The 16,468-nt window shown below is 42.3% G+C and overlaps 1 protein-coding gene across 3 annotated transcripts in view; it reads left to right on the top strand.

Moving 5' to 3' along the window:
• bcl9 (BCL9 transcription coactivator) overlaps nt 1-16,468 on the top strand; it is a 175,372-nt gene that overhangs the window by 151,719 nt on the left and 7,185 nt on the right. For all 3 annotated transcript variants that reach the window (XM_043691452.1, XM_043691453.1, XM_043691454.1), the window contains one exon: nt 6,601-6,852. In XM_043691452.1, coding sequence (XP_043547387.1) covers nt 6,601-6,852 — 252 coding nt within the window. The remainder of the gene's footprint in view (nt 1-6,600; nt 6,853-16,468) is intronic.

Raw genomic sequence — 16,468 nt, 5'->3', positions numbered from 1 at the left:
GGGAACAAAGAAATGGTGGATGAACTGAATAGGTACTTTGCCTCAATTTTCACAGTGAAAGGCACCAGCAGCATACCTGAACTTCAAGAGAGTTGGGGGGAATGGTGAGTGTAATGGCCATCACTAAAGAGAAGATGCTGGAGAAGCTGAAGACCTGAAGGTGGATAAATCATCCAGACCAGATGGACTACCAGCCCAAAGTACTGAAGGAGATAGCTGAAGAGATTGTGAAAGCATTGGTGGTGATCTTTCAGGAATCACTAGAGTCAGGGAGGGTTGCAGAGGACTGGAAAATGGCTAATGTAACACTCCTGTTTACGAAGAGAGAGAGGCAGAAGACAGGAAACTATCGACCCGTTAGCCTGACGTCTGTCATTGGTAAGATTTTAGAGTCCATTATTAAGGATCGGATTGCGTGGTACTTGGATGTATATGGTAAAATAGGGCTAAGTCAGCACAGCTTCGTCAATGTGATGTCACGTCTGATAAATCTGTTAGAATTCTTTCAGGAGGTAATGAGCAAGTTAGACACAGGAGAGCCATTGGATGTGATCTATTTGGATTTCCAGAAGGCCTTTAAAAGGTGTTGCACAGGAGCCTGCTAAATAAGAGCCCACAGTGTTGGGGTAAGGTATAGGCATGGATAGAGGATTGGCTGACAGCTAGAAAGCTGAAAGTAGAGTGAAAGGGGTCTTTTTCAAGATGGTAGCTGGTAACTAGTGGAGTTCTGTATCACTTTGTGTTGGGACCACAACCTTTCACATTATATATTAACAATCTGGCTGAAGGAACTCAGAGCATTGTTGCAAAGTTTGCAGATGACAGAAAAATAGGTGGAGGGACAGATAGTGTTGAGGAAATGGGGAAGTTGCAGAAAGAAGTAGACAGGCTAGGAGAGTGGGCAAAGAAGAGCCAATGGACCGAGGAGTGGCAGATAGATTTCAATTTAGATAAATGTGAGGTGCTGCATTTTGGAAAGGCAAATCAAGGCAGTATTATACACCTAATGGTAAGGTCCTGGGGAGTGTTGCTCAACAAAGGGACCTTTGAGTGAAATTTCATTGTTCCTTGAAAGTGGAGTCGCAAGGTAGAAGGTGTTTTGTATGCTTGCCCTTATTAGTCAATACATTAAGAATAAGAGTTGGGAGGTCATGTTGCTGCTGTACAGGAAATTGATTAGGCCACTTTTAGAATATTGTGGGCAATTCTGGTCTCCTTGCTACAGGCAGAATGTTATGAAACTTGATAGGGTTCCGAAAAGATTGCCAAGAATTTTGTCAGGATTGGAAGGTTTGAGCTACAGAGAGAGGTTGAATAGGCTGTGGATATTTTCCCTGAAATGTCGGAGACTGTGATTTATAAAATCACGAGGGGCATTGGTAGGGGAAAAGCCAGGGTCTTTTCCCCAGGGTAGAGGAATCCAAAACTAGAGGACATAGGGTTAAGGTGAGAGGAGAAAGATTTAAAAAGGACCTAAGGGCAACTTTTCATGTAGAGGGTGGTGTGTGTATGGAATGAGCTACCAGAAGAAGTGGTTGAGGTTGGTGCAATTACAACATTTAAAAGGCATCTGAATGGTTGTATGAAAAGGAAGGGTTTAGAGGGATTTGGGCCGAATGTTGACAAATAGAACAAGATTAATTTAGGATACCTGGTTGGGGTGGACGTGTTGGACTGAAAGGTCTTTTTCTGTGCTGTACATCTCTATGACTCTAAATGGCGGATGGTGTGAGAAAATGTGAGGTTATGCACTTTGGTAGGAAACATAGAGATATAGACTGTTTTCTGATTGGGAAAAGGCTTCAGAAATCTAAAGCACGAAGGGACTTGGGAGACCTAATTCCGGATTCTCTTCAGGTGAATCCCATTTCGGTGCAGTTGACAGGAAGGCAAATCCAATGTAACCATTCATTTCAAGAGGACTAGAATATAAGGGCAGGGGTATACTGCACATAATGTATAAGACTTTAGCCAGACCACATTTGGAATATTGTGAGTAGCTTTAGAATCTCCATATCTAAGGAAGGATGTGTTAGCATTGGAGGGGTCCAGAGAAGATTTACAAAAATGACCCCAGGGATGAAGAACTTATCATATGAGGAGCGGTTGAGGACTCTGAGTCTGCACTTGATGGAATTTATAAGGATGAGCGGGGTTCTGATTGAAACTCACAGAATACTGAGGGGCCTGGACCTAGTGGACATGGAGAAGATCTTTTCACTACTTGGAGAGACTAGAATCCAAGGGCACAGCCTCAGATTGAAGGGATGATCATTTAGAACTGAGATGAAGAGGAATTTCTTCATCCACAGGATGGTTAATCTGTGGAACTCACTGCCACAGATGGTTGTGGAGGCCAAGTCATTGAGTATATTTAGGTCCGTGATGCTTAGGTACTTGTTTGTCAGAATATCAAGGGTTATGGAGAGAAGGCAGGAAAATAGGGTTGAGAAACATTTCAGTTATAATCAAATGGTGGAGCACACTCAATGGGCTGTATGGCCTAATTCTGTGGCTATGTCTTCTGGTCTTTTGCAACTTGACTTTCCACCTATTTTTGTGTTGTCTGTAAATTTGGCTACAGTATTTTTGTTTTCTTCTTCCAAGTCATTAATTTACGCTACCAAATAGAGATACCTAGGGGTGGAGACAGGTTGGTGAAGATGGTATTTGGCACACTAGTCACAACAGTGAGTACAGGAGTTGTGATGCCATGTTATACAATCATAGAGTCAAAACATCATGCAGCATGAAAATAGATCCTGTGGTCGAGCTAGTCCATGTTGAACGTGTTGCCAAACTAAACTAGTTCCACCTGCCTGCGTTTGGCCAATATGCTTCCAAACCTTTCCTATTCATGTACCTATCCAAAAGCTTTTAAAAGTTATAACTGTACCTGCATCCATCACTTCATATGGCAGTTCATTCCACGCACTAACCACATTCTGTGTAAAAATGTTCCCCCTCATGTTCTTTGCCAATCTTTCTTCTCTCATGTTAAAAATATGCCCCCTAGTTTTGATCTCCTCCACCTTAGGAAAAAAGAATCGTTGCTATTCCCTTACCTATGCCGCTAATGATTTTATAAACCTCTATAAGATCAGCCCCCAACCTCCTACACTCCAGTCGAAAAAGTCCCAGCCTATTTTTATAACTTAAACTCTCTATCCCCAACCATATTCTAGTTAATCATTTCTGAATCCTCTCCAGTTTAATAATATTCTTCTGATAACAGGGCAATCAGCACAGTATACAAGTACTCCAGAAGAGGCCTCACCAATACATTGTACTACCTCAACATGATGTCCCAACTCCAGTCCTCAAAGGTCTGAACAAATGTCTTCAGAATATTGGTGATGCGACTCTTAGAATATTACATACAATTCTGGCCACTCTTCTATAAGATGGATGTTGTTAAACCTGAGAGGATGCAGAAAAGATTTACAAGGGTGTTGCCAGGACTGAAGGATTTGAGTTATATGGAAAGGCTGAATAGATTGGGGCTTTTTTCTATGGAGCATCAGAGGCTGCGGGGTGACCTTATAGAGGCTCATAAAATAAAAATAAGGTCTAATGCAAAATATCTCTTTAACTCCTCTGCCAGTTCTTTGTTCCCCATAACTATCTCCCCAAATCCATTTTGTAAGAGGTCTATGCTCACTTTGCTTCTCTGTCCCTTTTTACATCTTTAAAGAAGCTCTCATTGTCAGCTTTAAGTTCCAGGATAGTTTGTCTTCACAGTGAATGTTCTTTCTCTTTATACTTCTGTTTTTCTGGCATCTGAATTTATAATAGTCTTTGGGGCTATCACTGACTATGGCTTCCCTTTCATGCTTTTCCTTTCAACTTCGTGCTCTTCTTAACTTTCTTGATTAACCATGTCTAGTTTATCCCTCTCTTAGGTTCCTTCCTCCTTGCTGGGACATATTTTTCTTAGAATCAGGAATTACCTCCTTAAATGTCTGACCCTGCTTGTTATTATTCCTGCTAATTTATCCATCCAGTTCACTTTAACTAACTCTATTGTCATTTCATTGTAGTTCCCTTTATTTAAGTTAAACACAGTTTTTTCTGACCAATGTTTCTCACACCTAAATTGAATATTGAATTCTATTATGTTATGAAAATTACTTCCTATCTTTTACTTGAAAGTAATTTATTAAACATGCCTCATTACCCATTACTTAACCCAGGATAGCCTGTTCCCTGATCAGCTCCATTGTACATTGCTCTAGGAAACTGTCTCTAATGCACTCTCTAAATTTGTTATTGTTACTACACACTCCAATTTGATTAACCCAATCAACATAAAGAATAAAATCACCATAATTATTTCTCTGTTCTTTTTAAATGCTCCTATTACTTGTGATTTATGCCCTTTCCTACAGTGTGGCTGTTACAGGTATTTGATAGCCAAAACACTCCTCCTACTAATGTCATCTTTGTCTTATTGTTATTTCTTTCCTCCTAAATAGACTGTGCATCATCTGAGCCTAGATCATCTCTCTCAATTGTCCTCATTTTATTTATTATTCACAGTGCTACCCTATCACTTTTCCTTCCCTCTTGTCTTTCCAAAAGATCAAATACCCTGAATGTTAAGTTCCAAGTTTTAATTGCCTTGTAACTATTCCTCCATAATGCTTATGAGAGCATATCAATTTACCTCGATTTACACCATCTCCCTTATTCGGAATGCTTCATACATTTAGATACAAAGCTTTTAAGCTTGTTCTTTTTTGCCATTTTTAATCATCATATCTATTCCTTATATTCTGTCCTATTTGCTTCTTGTTCTTGATTACCCTGTCTACCTTTTTTGCATTTTATTGTTCTTTCTTTTATTACTGTCTTTGTTTCTCTTTCTCTTTCTCTTGTCACTCATCTTAGCCTCATTCCTGATGAAGGGCTTTTGCTCGAAATATCATTCTCCTGTACCTTGGATGCTGCCTGACCTGCTATGCTTTTCCTGAACCATACTCTCAACTCTCATCTCCAGCATCTGCAGTCCTCACTTTCTCTTGAGGTTCCCAGCCTACTGTCATTCTGGCTTTGAGGTCCTACTTTTCAATTTACTTTCTAGATCCATATATTTAGCTTTTAGGACCTCATTCCCGCTTTTATTATGTATGTCATTGGTACCAATGTGTACCCTGACTATTGGGTTTTCATCTTCCCCTCTAGAATATTCTGTAGTTGCTCTGAAACATCCTTGATCCTAGCACCAAGGAAGCAATGTACCGTCCTGGAGTCTCATTTGCAGCCACAGAAGCACTTATAATTCCACTTACAGTTGAATTCCCAATAACTCCCACAGGAGAGAAGCAGAGCAACGAGAATTAGAATACTCTAGGTTTCAGGAATGATGGTTTGGCTACAAGATTAGGTTGGAGAATCTGGGGTTGTTCTCCTTGAAGCAAAATAAACAGAGGGGAGATTTGATAGTGGTAGCCAAGATGGTGACATGTTTTGATATGGAGGACAAAGGAAAACTATGTCCATCTGTTGATAGTATGGGAACTCAGGCCACATCTTTCAGGTTTTAGCAAGAGATGGGATCTTTGTAAAGAAGTTTATTTTGAATGCAATGAGCATTAATGGTATGGAACTCACTGTCTTTGTGGAGAGGAGATGTATAGTTTCAAAATAAAATTGAATAAACATTTGACGGAAATATTAAGCAGATCTGAATGAATAGGGCAGAATAGGGCAGAATGAATGGAACAGATTGGATGCTATACAGAGAACTAGTATATACTTGATGGACAGAATATCCTCCTTCTTGGCATTGCAACTCTCTGACTAATTAATCGTGTCCATTTATGCTGTAGTCCCATTAATTCGTACGAAAGTAGGGAGGCAGTGGGTGTAGAGATTATGTTATTGGACAGGTAATCCAGGACCCTAGACTAATAGTGTATTGAAATGGCTATTCACCATGGCAGATGGTGAAAATTGAATTCAGTAAAAAATTTGCAATTAAAAAGCTGGTCTAATATTGACCATAAAGCCATTATTTATTGTTGTAAAAACGCTTCTGGTTCTCTAATGCTCTTTAGGGATGGATATCTGTTGTCCTTAGCTTGTCTGGTCTATATGTTACTCCAGACTCTCAGCAATGTGATTGAATCTGACTCTGGGACAGTTAGGGATGGGCAATAAATGTAATGATGCCCATGTCCCGTGAACAAAAAATTTCAAAGAAGTCAATTATATGAAACACGAATTTGAACCATGGCTTCTCCTTGAGAAATACAGTTCCAGCTGTATTTTGTAGACATTTTCCCAGTTACGTCTAAAATGGAATTCGAAGGTGTTGTGTTTGATGTATTTGCATCTGAGGCAGTTAGTTTGTTTATATACCATCTCAAGGTATATTGACTTCGCGTAACAATTTTGCTAGTATGTATCTCATGAAATAGAAAAGCTGAATTTCCTGATCGCCTCAATGTCCACAAATGATCCAATACCATTACAGTTTTTGTGATGTGAAGATGCAACATTGACCATACTGACCTTGACCATTTAACAGAAGTGTTTTCTAACTTTCAGTTTTAATCACACCTGAATTCTCATTTGCTTCTTATCCAACTCCTCCAGGTGTTCCAGTATCGGGCCAATCTGGTTCTGTGAACCTTTCTGGTAGTCTTCCCTCCCACAGTCCCTATTCCATGCCCCCTGAGCCAAGCCTTTCCCAGAATCCCTTATCCATCATGATGTCTCGAATGTCGAAGTTTGCCATGCCGAGCTCCACTCCACTGTACCATGATGCAATCAAGACCGTTGCTAGCTCAGATGATGACTCGCCACCTGTACGATCACCAAACCTTCCATCCATGAACCATGTGCCAGGTTAGTATTTAGCAATCCTGTTGGTATCAGCTGCATTTTGCAAAGTTAGTAGCTTTATGGTGAGAGATGATTCTAATAGAAATTACTTTTTATTTTTTATGTCCATAGCTTGGTGCTGATTGTATCGTTGAAAATATTTGTGAAAATTAGGGCTCACAGGAAATGTTGAAGCAGTGGCTGAAATATAATCATATTTGAAATTGATAACATGACATTGCAAAATACAGGTCAGGTCATCCTGAAATCAAAACACGTCTAAATGTTCCGCATGCAAGATCTGGATTCATGCTGTGTGATGCACATTAGAACCTTGTGGAGTCCTGAGACAAATAGGCACACATGCAGACACAACCCGGGAATCTTAAATATAGAATGAGGGATAGGGTTGGATTTCCACTGTTCAGGACCCACTGGGAAGGTCTCCAATGTAGAGCTCAGTTCAAATTGGGCCTGCTACATGGTGCTTACCAGCAAATGTTATTCTGCTTAATAGTGATCTAACTCTGGGATTAGCCAGCATAACTGAACTGAGCACCACTAATCACGCTTGATCTGAACATACGCAATTACTTTCCCCAGCAACACCAGTACCCCCAGACTCAACCCAATTACTCCTCAGCTGAACGTCCGACCTTTCCCTTACCTGCTTATTCCTTATTTGACTTACGAACTCACTCACTTATTCACCCACTAACTCACTCACTCATTTATCCATCCACTCATTCATTCACCCACTCATTTATTCACCCATTCACTCATTCGCCCACTCCATCACTCATTCATTCACCCACCCATTCCCTTACTCATTCATTCCCTCACCCACCTGCTTAATCACTTACTCACTCACCCATCCAATCACTCAGTCACTCACTTAATCATTCACTTACCAATCCACTCACTCACCAAGCAACCACCCACCCATATGTTCACCCACTCACTCACTGAAAGACTTGAAACCTTTAGAAATGTATCTGAATGCAGCAGCTAAATCATATGAGTGGGTTTGTTATCTTTTTGCCCATCTGTTCCTTTGCTTGTCAGTCTCCTGCTTGGATGGCTTCTCTTATCCATCATTGCCGCATGTGGAGTCAGTCGCCTGCTGACTGAAAGAAATTTCATACAAATTCTCATTGGCAATCGTATTGGGCATGTTATCAACACTGTGACTCTATGACCACAGGATCTGAATCATGAAGCATTCTTCCTCCAGTTGGTGGGTGGGTTTGATTTGGTGTTGGAGGAGGCCAGGACTTGCATGTCCTTGGGGGAATAGGAGGGGGATTTGAAGTGGTTGGCTACAGGACAATGAGGTTCGTTGGTATGTGTGTCCCAGAGATGTTCTCTGAAATGCTCTGCGAGTTGGTGTCCTGTCTCCCTGATGTAGAGACCTCATCACAGATCCAACCCTCCAACCACAAGCCATCAACATCGACTTAACCAGTTTCCAAATCTCTCCTCCCCCCACCTCATCCCAGATCCAACCCTCCAACTCGGCACCACCCTTTTGATCTGACCAACCTGTCCTACCTGTCCATCTTCCTTCCCACCTATCCGCTCCACACTTCCCACTGACCTGCATCCACCTATCGCTCTCCCATCTATCTTCCACCCAGCCTCGCTCCCTTCCCCCTCCACATTCCTGATGAAGGGCTTATGCCCGAAATGTCAACTCTCTTGCTCCTCGGATGCTACCTGACCTGCTGTGCTTTTCCAGTGCCACACTCTTTAAATCTGACTCTCTAACCCTCACTTTATCCTACTCACTCACCCCAATGAAATGGAGCCAGGGTTGAAAACTTCAGATCCTCCCATGGCTTCAATGCATCCTAAGTTTGCTGCAGCAGTGACCTCTCCTGAGCTGAGTACTCTGCATCCTCCATGGGGGTCAGCTGTTTGCCATCTGCCATAGTCCTCCCGCATCCACCTTCAACATTTTAGGAAGGCAGCTACAATGACCAACATCCCACCTGTTCGACCCTGAGAGGAAATGACCAACTTTGGGAAGAGAAGGAACAAAAGAGTAAACCATGTGTCCATTATTAATTCAGCTTCAGCCTGTGCACCACATAATGAAGATGCAGTGCCAGCTGAGTGATCAACACACTACACTAAAAAGGGAGCAGCTGCTGCACTTCAACCCTTTCTCATCCAAGACCTTTATCAGCTTTAACTTCTCATTGTATTCAGTGCAAATTATGATTACACTTACATGAAGTAGCAATGATTTGTGCTTTCCCAGCACCCATGTAAATTGTGCAGTTCACCTTTGCCCAGTGCAGGTCTTTGTAATGCCACTGCTGCTAACTTCAGCATCACTGAGATATCCTGTTCAGTTTACAGGCACAAATTAGCATGAGGCAAATTGTAGCAAATGGGTGCTTAAATGGTTAAATATTAAATGTTGCTGGGCTTTGCAAGTGGCTGCTTTATCTGTTTGATTCTGTAATTTCTAGGCATCCAGCAGACATGGCTCCTACAGTTGCATCCTTTGAACTGACACTGACTCTACCCACCCTGGTTGTTGTCCAAATTATTGTTTAGTTGCCGTTAGTGTCCAATGAATGCCAGGTGATGACAAGGAAAGCAGCTTGTGATTAACACCAACAACAGTGAAATCTGTCTGGTCACCGAGTTGTCCATCCACCCCAAAGACTCCATGTTCCCCTTTATCTTGCTTTATCCCAAAAGAGCATTTACACCCATTTCCTCACACAGTAATCCACAACATTAGACTTCATCTATAACTGTCTTTCCTGAGCCCAGTGTTACATCTGAATGTTGCCAACCCCGTTCCTCCTGCTATGGACGCCATGATGGTGATCACTACCACAAACTCACCCTCCCATAGCCTACTACGTTCACTGATACTCTTCTACATTTCCTCCCATACACATGATTATCCCTCCATCACTGTCCTTGTCCCCAACTGTGCAGGTGCCTGTGATTTCCATTTCCTCAGCCTTAGTTCCTCAATCCTTTTGGCAATGAATCCCTAGTTGTTCACATAGGTCCTCCTTAACCCTTATCAAAGGTCAACACATAACATCCCCCCCAGAATTATATTCACTCCTAACCAGCTTTGACATGCACCCCCCAAATATGACTGACCAGAGCTTGAGCGCTTGTTTGTTGTTCCCTGACTGACTAGACGTGATTCCCCTGACTGCTGCTGCCTACAGATCTGACTGCTGGTCACTCCCAGGACTGTAGTCAGATTAATTTCATGGTCTTCCAGATCTCCTAGAGATATCACTGAATGGCTGCAGGAAGGAGAAGGGCCAACAGACAGAAATCATGATACATATTTGTATCTACGACGTAGGTAGGAAAAGAAATTAAATCTCAATGCAGAATTTTGGGAGCAAGGAAGTAGATTACAGAACAGGACCCAAAAGGTAGTAATCTCCAAATAAATCTGGTGTCACATGTGGGTTAGTAAAGGAATAGGACATTAAAGTTTGTGTGAAGATTTGTAGCTCGGGTGCTCGTTGTTGTGGTTCTGTTCGCCGAGCTGGAAGTTTTTGTTGCAAACGTTTCGTCCCCTGGCTAGGCGACATCATCAGTGCTTGGGAGCCTCCTGTGAAGCGCTTCTTTGATGTTTCCTCCGGTGTTTATAGTGGTCTGTCCCTGCCGCTTCCGGTTGTCAGTGGGACAACACTACTATCATAGGGCAAGCCAGACAGAGAACAGCCAGGGAATTCCTAGAGGCATGGCATTCATCCACAAACTCCATCAACAAACACATCGACCTGGACCCAATATACCAACCACTACAGCGGACAGCTGAAACTGACAACCGGAAGCGGCAGGGACAGACCACTATAAACACCGGAGGAAACATCAAAGAAGCGCTTCGCAGGAGGCTCCCAAGCACTGATGATGTCGCCTAGCCAGGGGACGAAACGTTTGCAACAAAAACTTCCAGCTCGGCGAACAGAACCACAACGAATAGGACATTAGTCCAGGTGAATGTGAGGCTGGAGAGATGGTGCAGGTGGGAAGGCTTTAGATTTCTGGGACATTGGGCTATTTATGGAGGCAGTGGGACCCATACAAGGCAGACAGGTTGTACCTGAATCAAATAGAATGAGCTTCCTTGTGGGATGGTCTGCTAGTGCTACTGGGAAGGGTTTTAGATAATTTGGGATCCAGAGAGAATGTTCAGCAGGGGAAGATGAGTGGCTAAAATTAGAAATGACAGCAAGTGAGACAGTGAAGGCAGAGGGAGTTTGGCATGATTAGATGGTATTTATTTAATGCTAGGAATGTGATGGACAAGGCAGATGAGCTGAGGGCACAAAGTAAAACATGGGAGTATAATGTCATTGCAGTCTCAGAGACATAGCAGAGAGATAGGCAAGATTGGCAGCTCAATATTCCAGGATACGGGATCTTCAGGCGAGACATGAAAGGAGGTAAAAGAGGAAGAAGTGTCACAATTTTGATCAAGGAATATATTACAGCAGTAAGGAGAGTTGACATCTTAAAAGGCTCCTCAAATGAAGCCATAAGGATCAAAACTTAAAAACTAAAAAGGAACAATCAGATTTCTGGGAATGTACCATAGGTCCCCCTATCAGTCCAAAAGGCAGCATAGTGGCTCAGCGGTTAGCACTGTATCTCACTACACCAGGGGCCCAAGTTCGATTCCATCCTCAGCCGGTTGTCTGTGTGGAGTTTGCACATTTTTCCTGTGTCTGTCATGGATTTCCTCTGGGTGCTCCAATTTCCTCCTATAGTTCAAAGATGTACAGGTTAGGTGGATTGGCCATGCTAAAATGCACATAGTGTCCAGAGATGTGCAGGTTAGGTGGATTAACCATGGGAAGTGCAGGGCTACGAGGAAGGATAGGGGTGTGGGTCTGAGAAGGATGCTCTTTGGATGGTCAGTGTGGGCTTAATGGACCAAATAGCCTGCATCCACACTCTAGGGATTTTATGAAATAGAAGAACAGCTATGAAGGCGAATTTCAGGAAGTGTAAAAGTAATAGAATAGTGAAACCCTGGGGATTTTGAATTCCCCACCATTAACTGGGGTAGTAATTGTGTGAAAGGTATGGATGGAGTTAAAATGCATCCAGAAGAGCTATTTAAGTCAGTTTGTAAAAAGGCCTGCAAGAGATGGGTTGGTCATGGACTTAATTCTCGGTAACAAAGCTGGACAAGTGGTTGAAGTGTTTTGGGGTGCATTTTGCAGACAGCCAACTCCATTAGATTCAAGAATGTTATGAAAAAGGACAAGGATGAGCCTGAAATCAAAGTTCTCAGATTGGGAAGTCTGATTTTCATAAGATCAGGTATGATTTGGTCTGAGTGGATTGGGCACAGATACTTTAAAGCAAGTCTGTCTCAGAACAGTGGAGTTCACTGAAGAAGGAAATATGGAGAGTACAGGGCCAAAGTGTTCCAATAAAGAAAAAGAGTGTCACCATCAAATCCTGTGAACTCTGGACATAAAGGGACATACAGCATTAAAGTAAGAGAAAAATGGAGGCTTATGCAAGTTACTGAGGGTACAAAACTACAGATGCCCCAGAGGATTATCGAATGTACAAGAGGGAGCTTAAAGAGGAGATTAGGAGTGCTGAAAGGGGACAAGAAAAGATACTGGCAAAAATCCTATGTTGTTTACAGGTACATTAAGGGTAAAGGATAATGAGGGAAAGAGTAGGACTCACTAAGGACATCAGTGATCATTTGCGTATGGATCCAGAGAATGTAGGAAGGGGTCTAAATGAATATTTTGTGTCAGTTTTCAATAGTGAAAGGAATGACATGGATATAAAAATCAGTGAGAAGGTCTATGATATCATTTTAAAATCTAGCACAAAGAAAGTTTCGAGTGGCCTGGCAAGCTTAAACGTCCATAGATATCCAAGGCTGGATGAATAGTATCCCAGCCTATTGAGTGAGGCAAGTGAGGAAATAGCAGGGCATTTGCAAACGTTATCAATTTCTCTCTAGCTGCAAGTAAGGTATCAGATGTCTGGATGACAGCCAATGTGGTAGCATTATAGAGTCATACAGTCATAGAGATACTCAATACAGAAACAGACCCTACACTTCAACTTGTCCATGCCGAGCAGATATCCTAACTTACGGCTCATATCTCTCTAAACCTTTCCTATTCATATACCCATCCAGATGCCTTTTAAATGTTGTAAGTGTACCAGCCTTCACCACTTCCTGTGGCAGCGCATTCCATGCATACACCACCCTCTACATGTGAAAGTTGCCCCTTAAATCCCTTTTAAACCTTTCCACTATCACCTTCAAGCTATGCTCTCTAGTTTTGGACTCCCCCACCCTGGGGAAAAGACCTTGACTATGTACCCTATCCATGCACCTCATGATTTTATAAACTCTATAAGGTGACCTTTCAGCTTCCAACACTCCAGGAAAAATAGCTGCAGTCTATTCAGCCTCTCTCTGGAGCTCAAACACTCCAACCCTGGAAACGTCCTTCTTTTCTGAACCCTTCAAGTTTCACAACATCCTTCCTAAAGCAGAGAGACCAGAATTGCATGCAGTATTCCAAAGTGGCCTAACCAATGTCCTGTACAGCTGCAAAGTGACCCTTCAATTCTTCTACTCAATGTACTGACCAATAAAGGCAACCATGCCAAGCATCTTCTTCACAATTCTATCTATCTGCAATTCCACTTTCAAGGAACTATGAGCATGCACTCCAAAGTCTTTTTGTTTAGCAACACTCCGTAGGACGTTACCATTAATTGTGTAAGTCCTGCTCTGATTTGCCTTTCTAAAATGCAGCACCTCACATTTATATAAATTAAACTCCATCTGCCACTTCTCAGCCCATTGGTCCATCTGACCAAGACCCTGAAGTAACCTTCTTTGCTGTCCACTACATCTTCAATTTTGGTGTCATCTGTAAACTTCCTAACCATATCTCTTTGTCCACATCCAAATTATTTATATAATTGATGAAAGGCAGTGGACCGAGCACCAATCCTTGTGGCACACCACAGGTCACACGCCTCCAGTCTGAAAATTAACCCTACACCACCATCATCTTCTGTTTTCTACCTTCAAGTCAGTTCTGCATCCAAATAGCCAGTTCGCCCTCTATTCCGTGTGATCTAACCTTGCTAACTGGTCAACAATGAGGAACCTTGCCGAATGCCTTACTGAGGTCCATATCGATCAAGTCTACCACTCTGCTCTCATCAATCCTCTTTGTAACATCTTCACAAAACTCAGTCAAATTAGTGACACACAATTTCTACGCACAAAGAAGTGTTGACTTCCCCTAATTAGTCCTTGCATTTCCAAATATATGTAATTTCTCTCCCTCAGTATTCCTTCCAACAACTTGCCCAAAACCAATGTCAGGCTCACTGGTCTACAATTCCCTGGCTTTTCCTTAAGAAGAGAGCAAGGGATAAGCTAGGAAACTACAGGCCTTTCTAACTTGGTGATGGGAAAATTATTGGAAGAATTCTGAGGGACAGAATAAATCTGTACTTGAAGGGAGGGGATTAATCAAGGAACGTGGTCAGCATAGTTTTGTTAATGGGAGATCATTTCTGACCAGCCTGATTGAACTTTTCGAAGAGGCAAGTTTAGATTAGGGCAATGCTTTTGATGTAGTCTATTTGAACTTCAGTGAGGCTATTGATAAGGTCCAGGATGAGAGACCGATAGCAAAGGTGAAAGGAATTCAAGGAAATTTAGCATATTGGATCCACAATTGGCTGAGTGGCAGGAAGTAGAGGGTGATGGTTGAAAGGTATTTTTCCAACTGTGTTAACGTCATCTTGTCAAAAGCATTAAATGGATGGAGGCATTGAATTGGGTTTTGCCAGACTTCTCATCCAATTCTGCCACAGATCTCATTATATGCAATATTGCTCAGAACCCTGTTATGTTCAATGCAGAATAGAGAAATCTTCCACAAGAACTGAGCTTGTAAGAATTTTAGCACAAGCTATAGTTATATTTATCATCGTTTTTTTCTGATTGGGAAACCTTTTATTGTTGTGATTGAAGCTGTCCATGCATTTTTAAAAATTAACTTAATCTAGTTTTTCTACTGGGAGTGATGTTTTGCACTATTTGTAAAAACGGTTTAGTTATTAATGCTACGAGGAGATGTGAAAGTCCAATTTAGTAAGTTTAAGTGAATTTCCCTGAATAAAAGTTCTTTCCTGAAGTATGTTGACTTTTTTGAAGATATGAGATGAAAGAAAGAATTCATGAATTAATTAGTTGAGTGATCGGATAACAGTTTGAAGAATATCTATTGTGGTTCTGTTCGCCGAGCTGGGAATTTGTGTTGCAGACGTTTCGTCCCCTGTCTTGGTGACATCCTCAGTGCTTGGGAGCCTCCTGTGAAGCGCTTCTGTGATCTTTCCTCCAGCATTTGTAGTGGTTTGAATCTGCCGCTTCAGGTTTAGTGGTGTCGTTTCGTGGCTAGTTGTTCATGGATGCGGATAGTTAGATGTCTTCCTGTTTGTCCTATGTAGTGTTTTGTGCAGTCCTTGCATGGGATTTTGTACACTACATTGGTTTTGCTCATGCTGGGTATTGGGTCCTTCATTCTGGTGAGTTGTTGTCTGAGAGTGGCTGTTGGTTTGTGTGCTGTTATGAGTGCGAATGATCGCAGTAGTCTGACTGTCAGTTCGGAAATGCTCTTGATGTATGGTAGTGTGGCAAGTCCTTTGGGTTGCAGCATGTCCCCATTCCGTTCTCTTTCCCTTAGGCATCTGTTGATTAAATTGCGCAGGTATCCGTTTTTGGCGAATACATTGTAAAACATAGAACATAGAACAGTACAGCACAGAACAGGCCCTTCAGCCCACGATGTTGTGCCGACCACTGATCCTCATGTATGCACCCTTAAATTTCTGTGACCATACGCATGTCCAGGAGTCTCTTAAATGTCCCCAGTGACCCAGCCTCCACAACTGCTGCTGGCAACGCATTCCATGCTCTCACAACTCTCTGTGTAAAGAACCCACCTCTGACATCCCCTCTATACTTTCCTCCAACCAGCTTAAAACTATGACCCCTCATGTTAGTCATTTCTGCCTTGGGAAATAGTCTCTGGCTATCGACTCTATCTATGCCTCTCATTATCTTGTATACCTCAATTAAGTACCCTCATCTCCTCCTTTTCTCCAATGAAAAGTGTCCGAGCTCAGTCAACCTCTTCTCATAAGATAAGCCCTCCAGTCCAGGCAGCATCCTGGTAAACCTCCTCTGAACTCTCTCAAAAGCATCCACATCTTTCTTATAATATGGCGACCAGAACTGGACGCAGTATTCCAAGTGCGGTCTAACCAAAGTTTTATAGAGCTGCAACAAGTTCTCACGACTCTTAAACTCAATACCCCTATTAATGAAAACCAAAACACCATGTGCTTTCTTAACAACCCTGTCCACTTGGGTGGCCATTTTAAGGGATCTATGTACCTGCACCCCAAGATCCCTCTGATCCTCCACACTGCCAAGAATCCTATCCTTAATCCTGTACTCAGCTTTCAAATTCGACCTTCCAAAATGCATCACCTCGCATTTATCCAGGTTGAACTCCATCTGCCACCTCTCAGCCCACCTCTGCATCCTGCCAATGTCCCGCTGCAGCCTACA

The sequence above is a fragment of the Chiloscyllium plagiosum genome, chromosome 6 (assembly GCF_004010195.1).
Source record: "Chiloscyllium plagiosum isolate BGI_BamShark_2017 chromosome 6, ASM401019v2, whole genome shotgun sequence".
NCBI classification, from domain to species: Eukaryota; Metazoa; Chordata; class Chondrichthyes; order Orectolobiformes; family Hemiscylliidae; genus Chiloscyllium; species Chiloscyllium plagiosum.
Note: the sequence above shows the minus strand (reverse complement) of the source record. Positions and strands in the feature narration are given on the sequence as shown.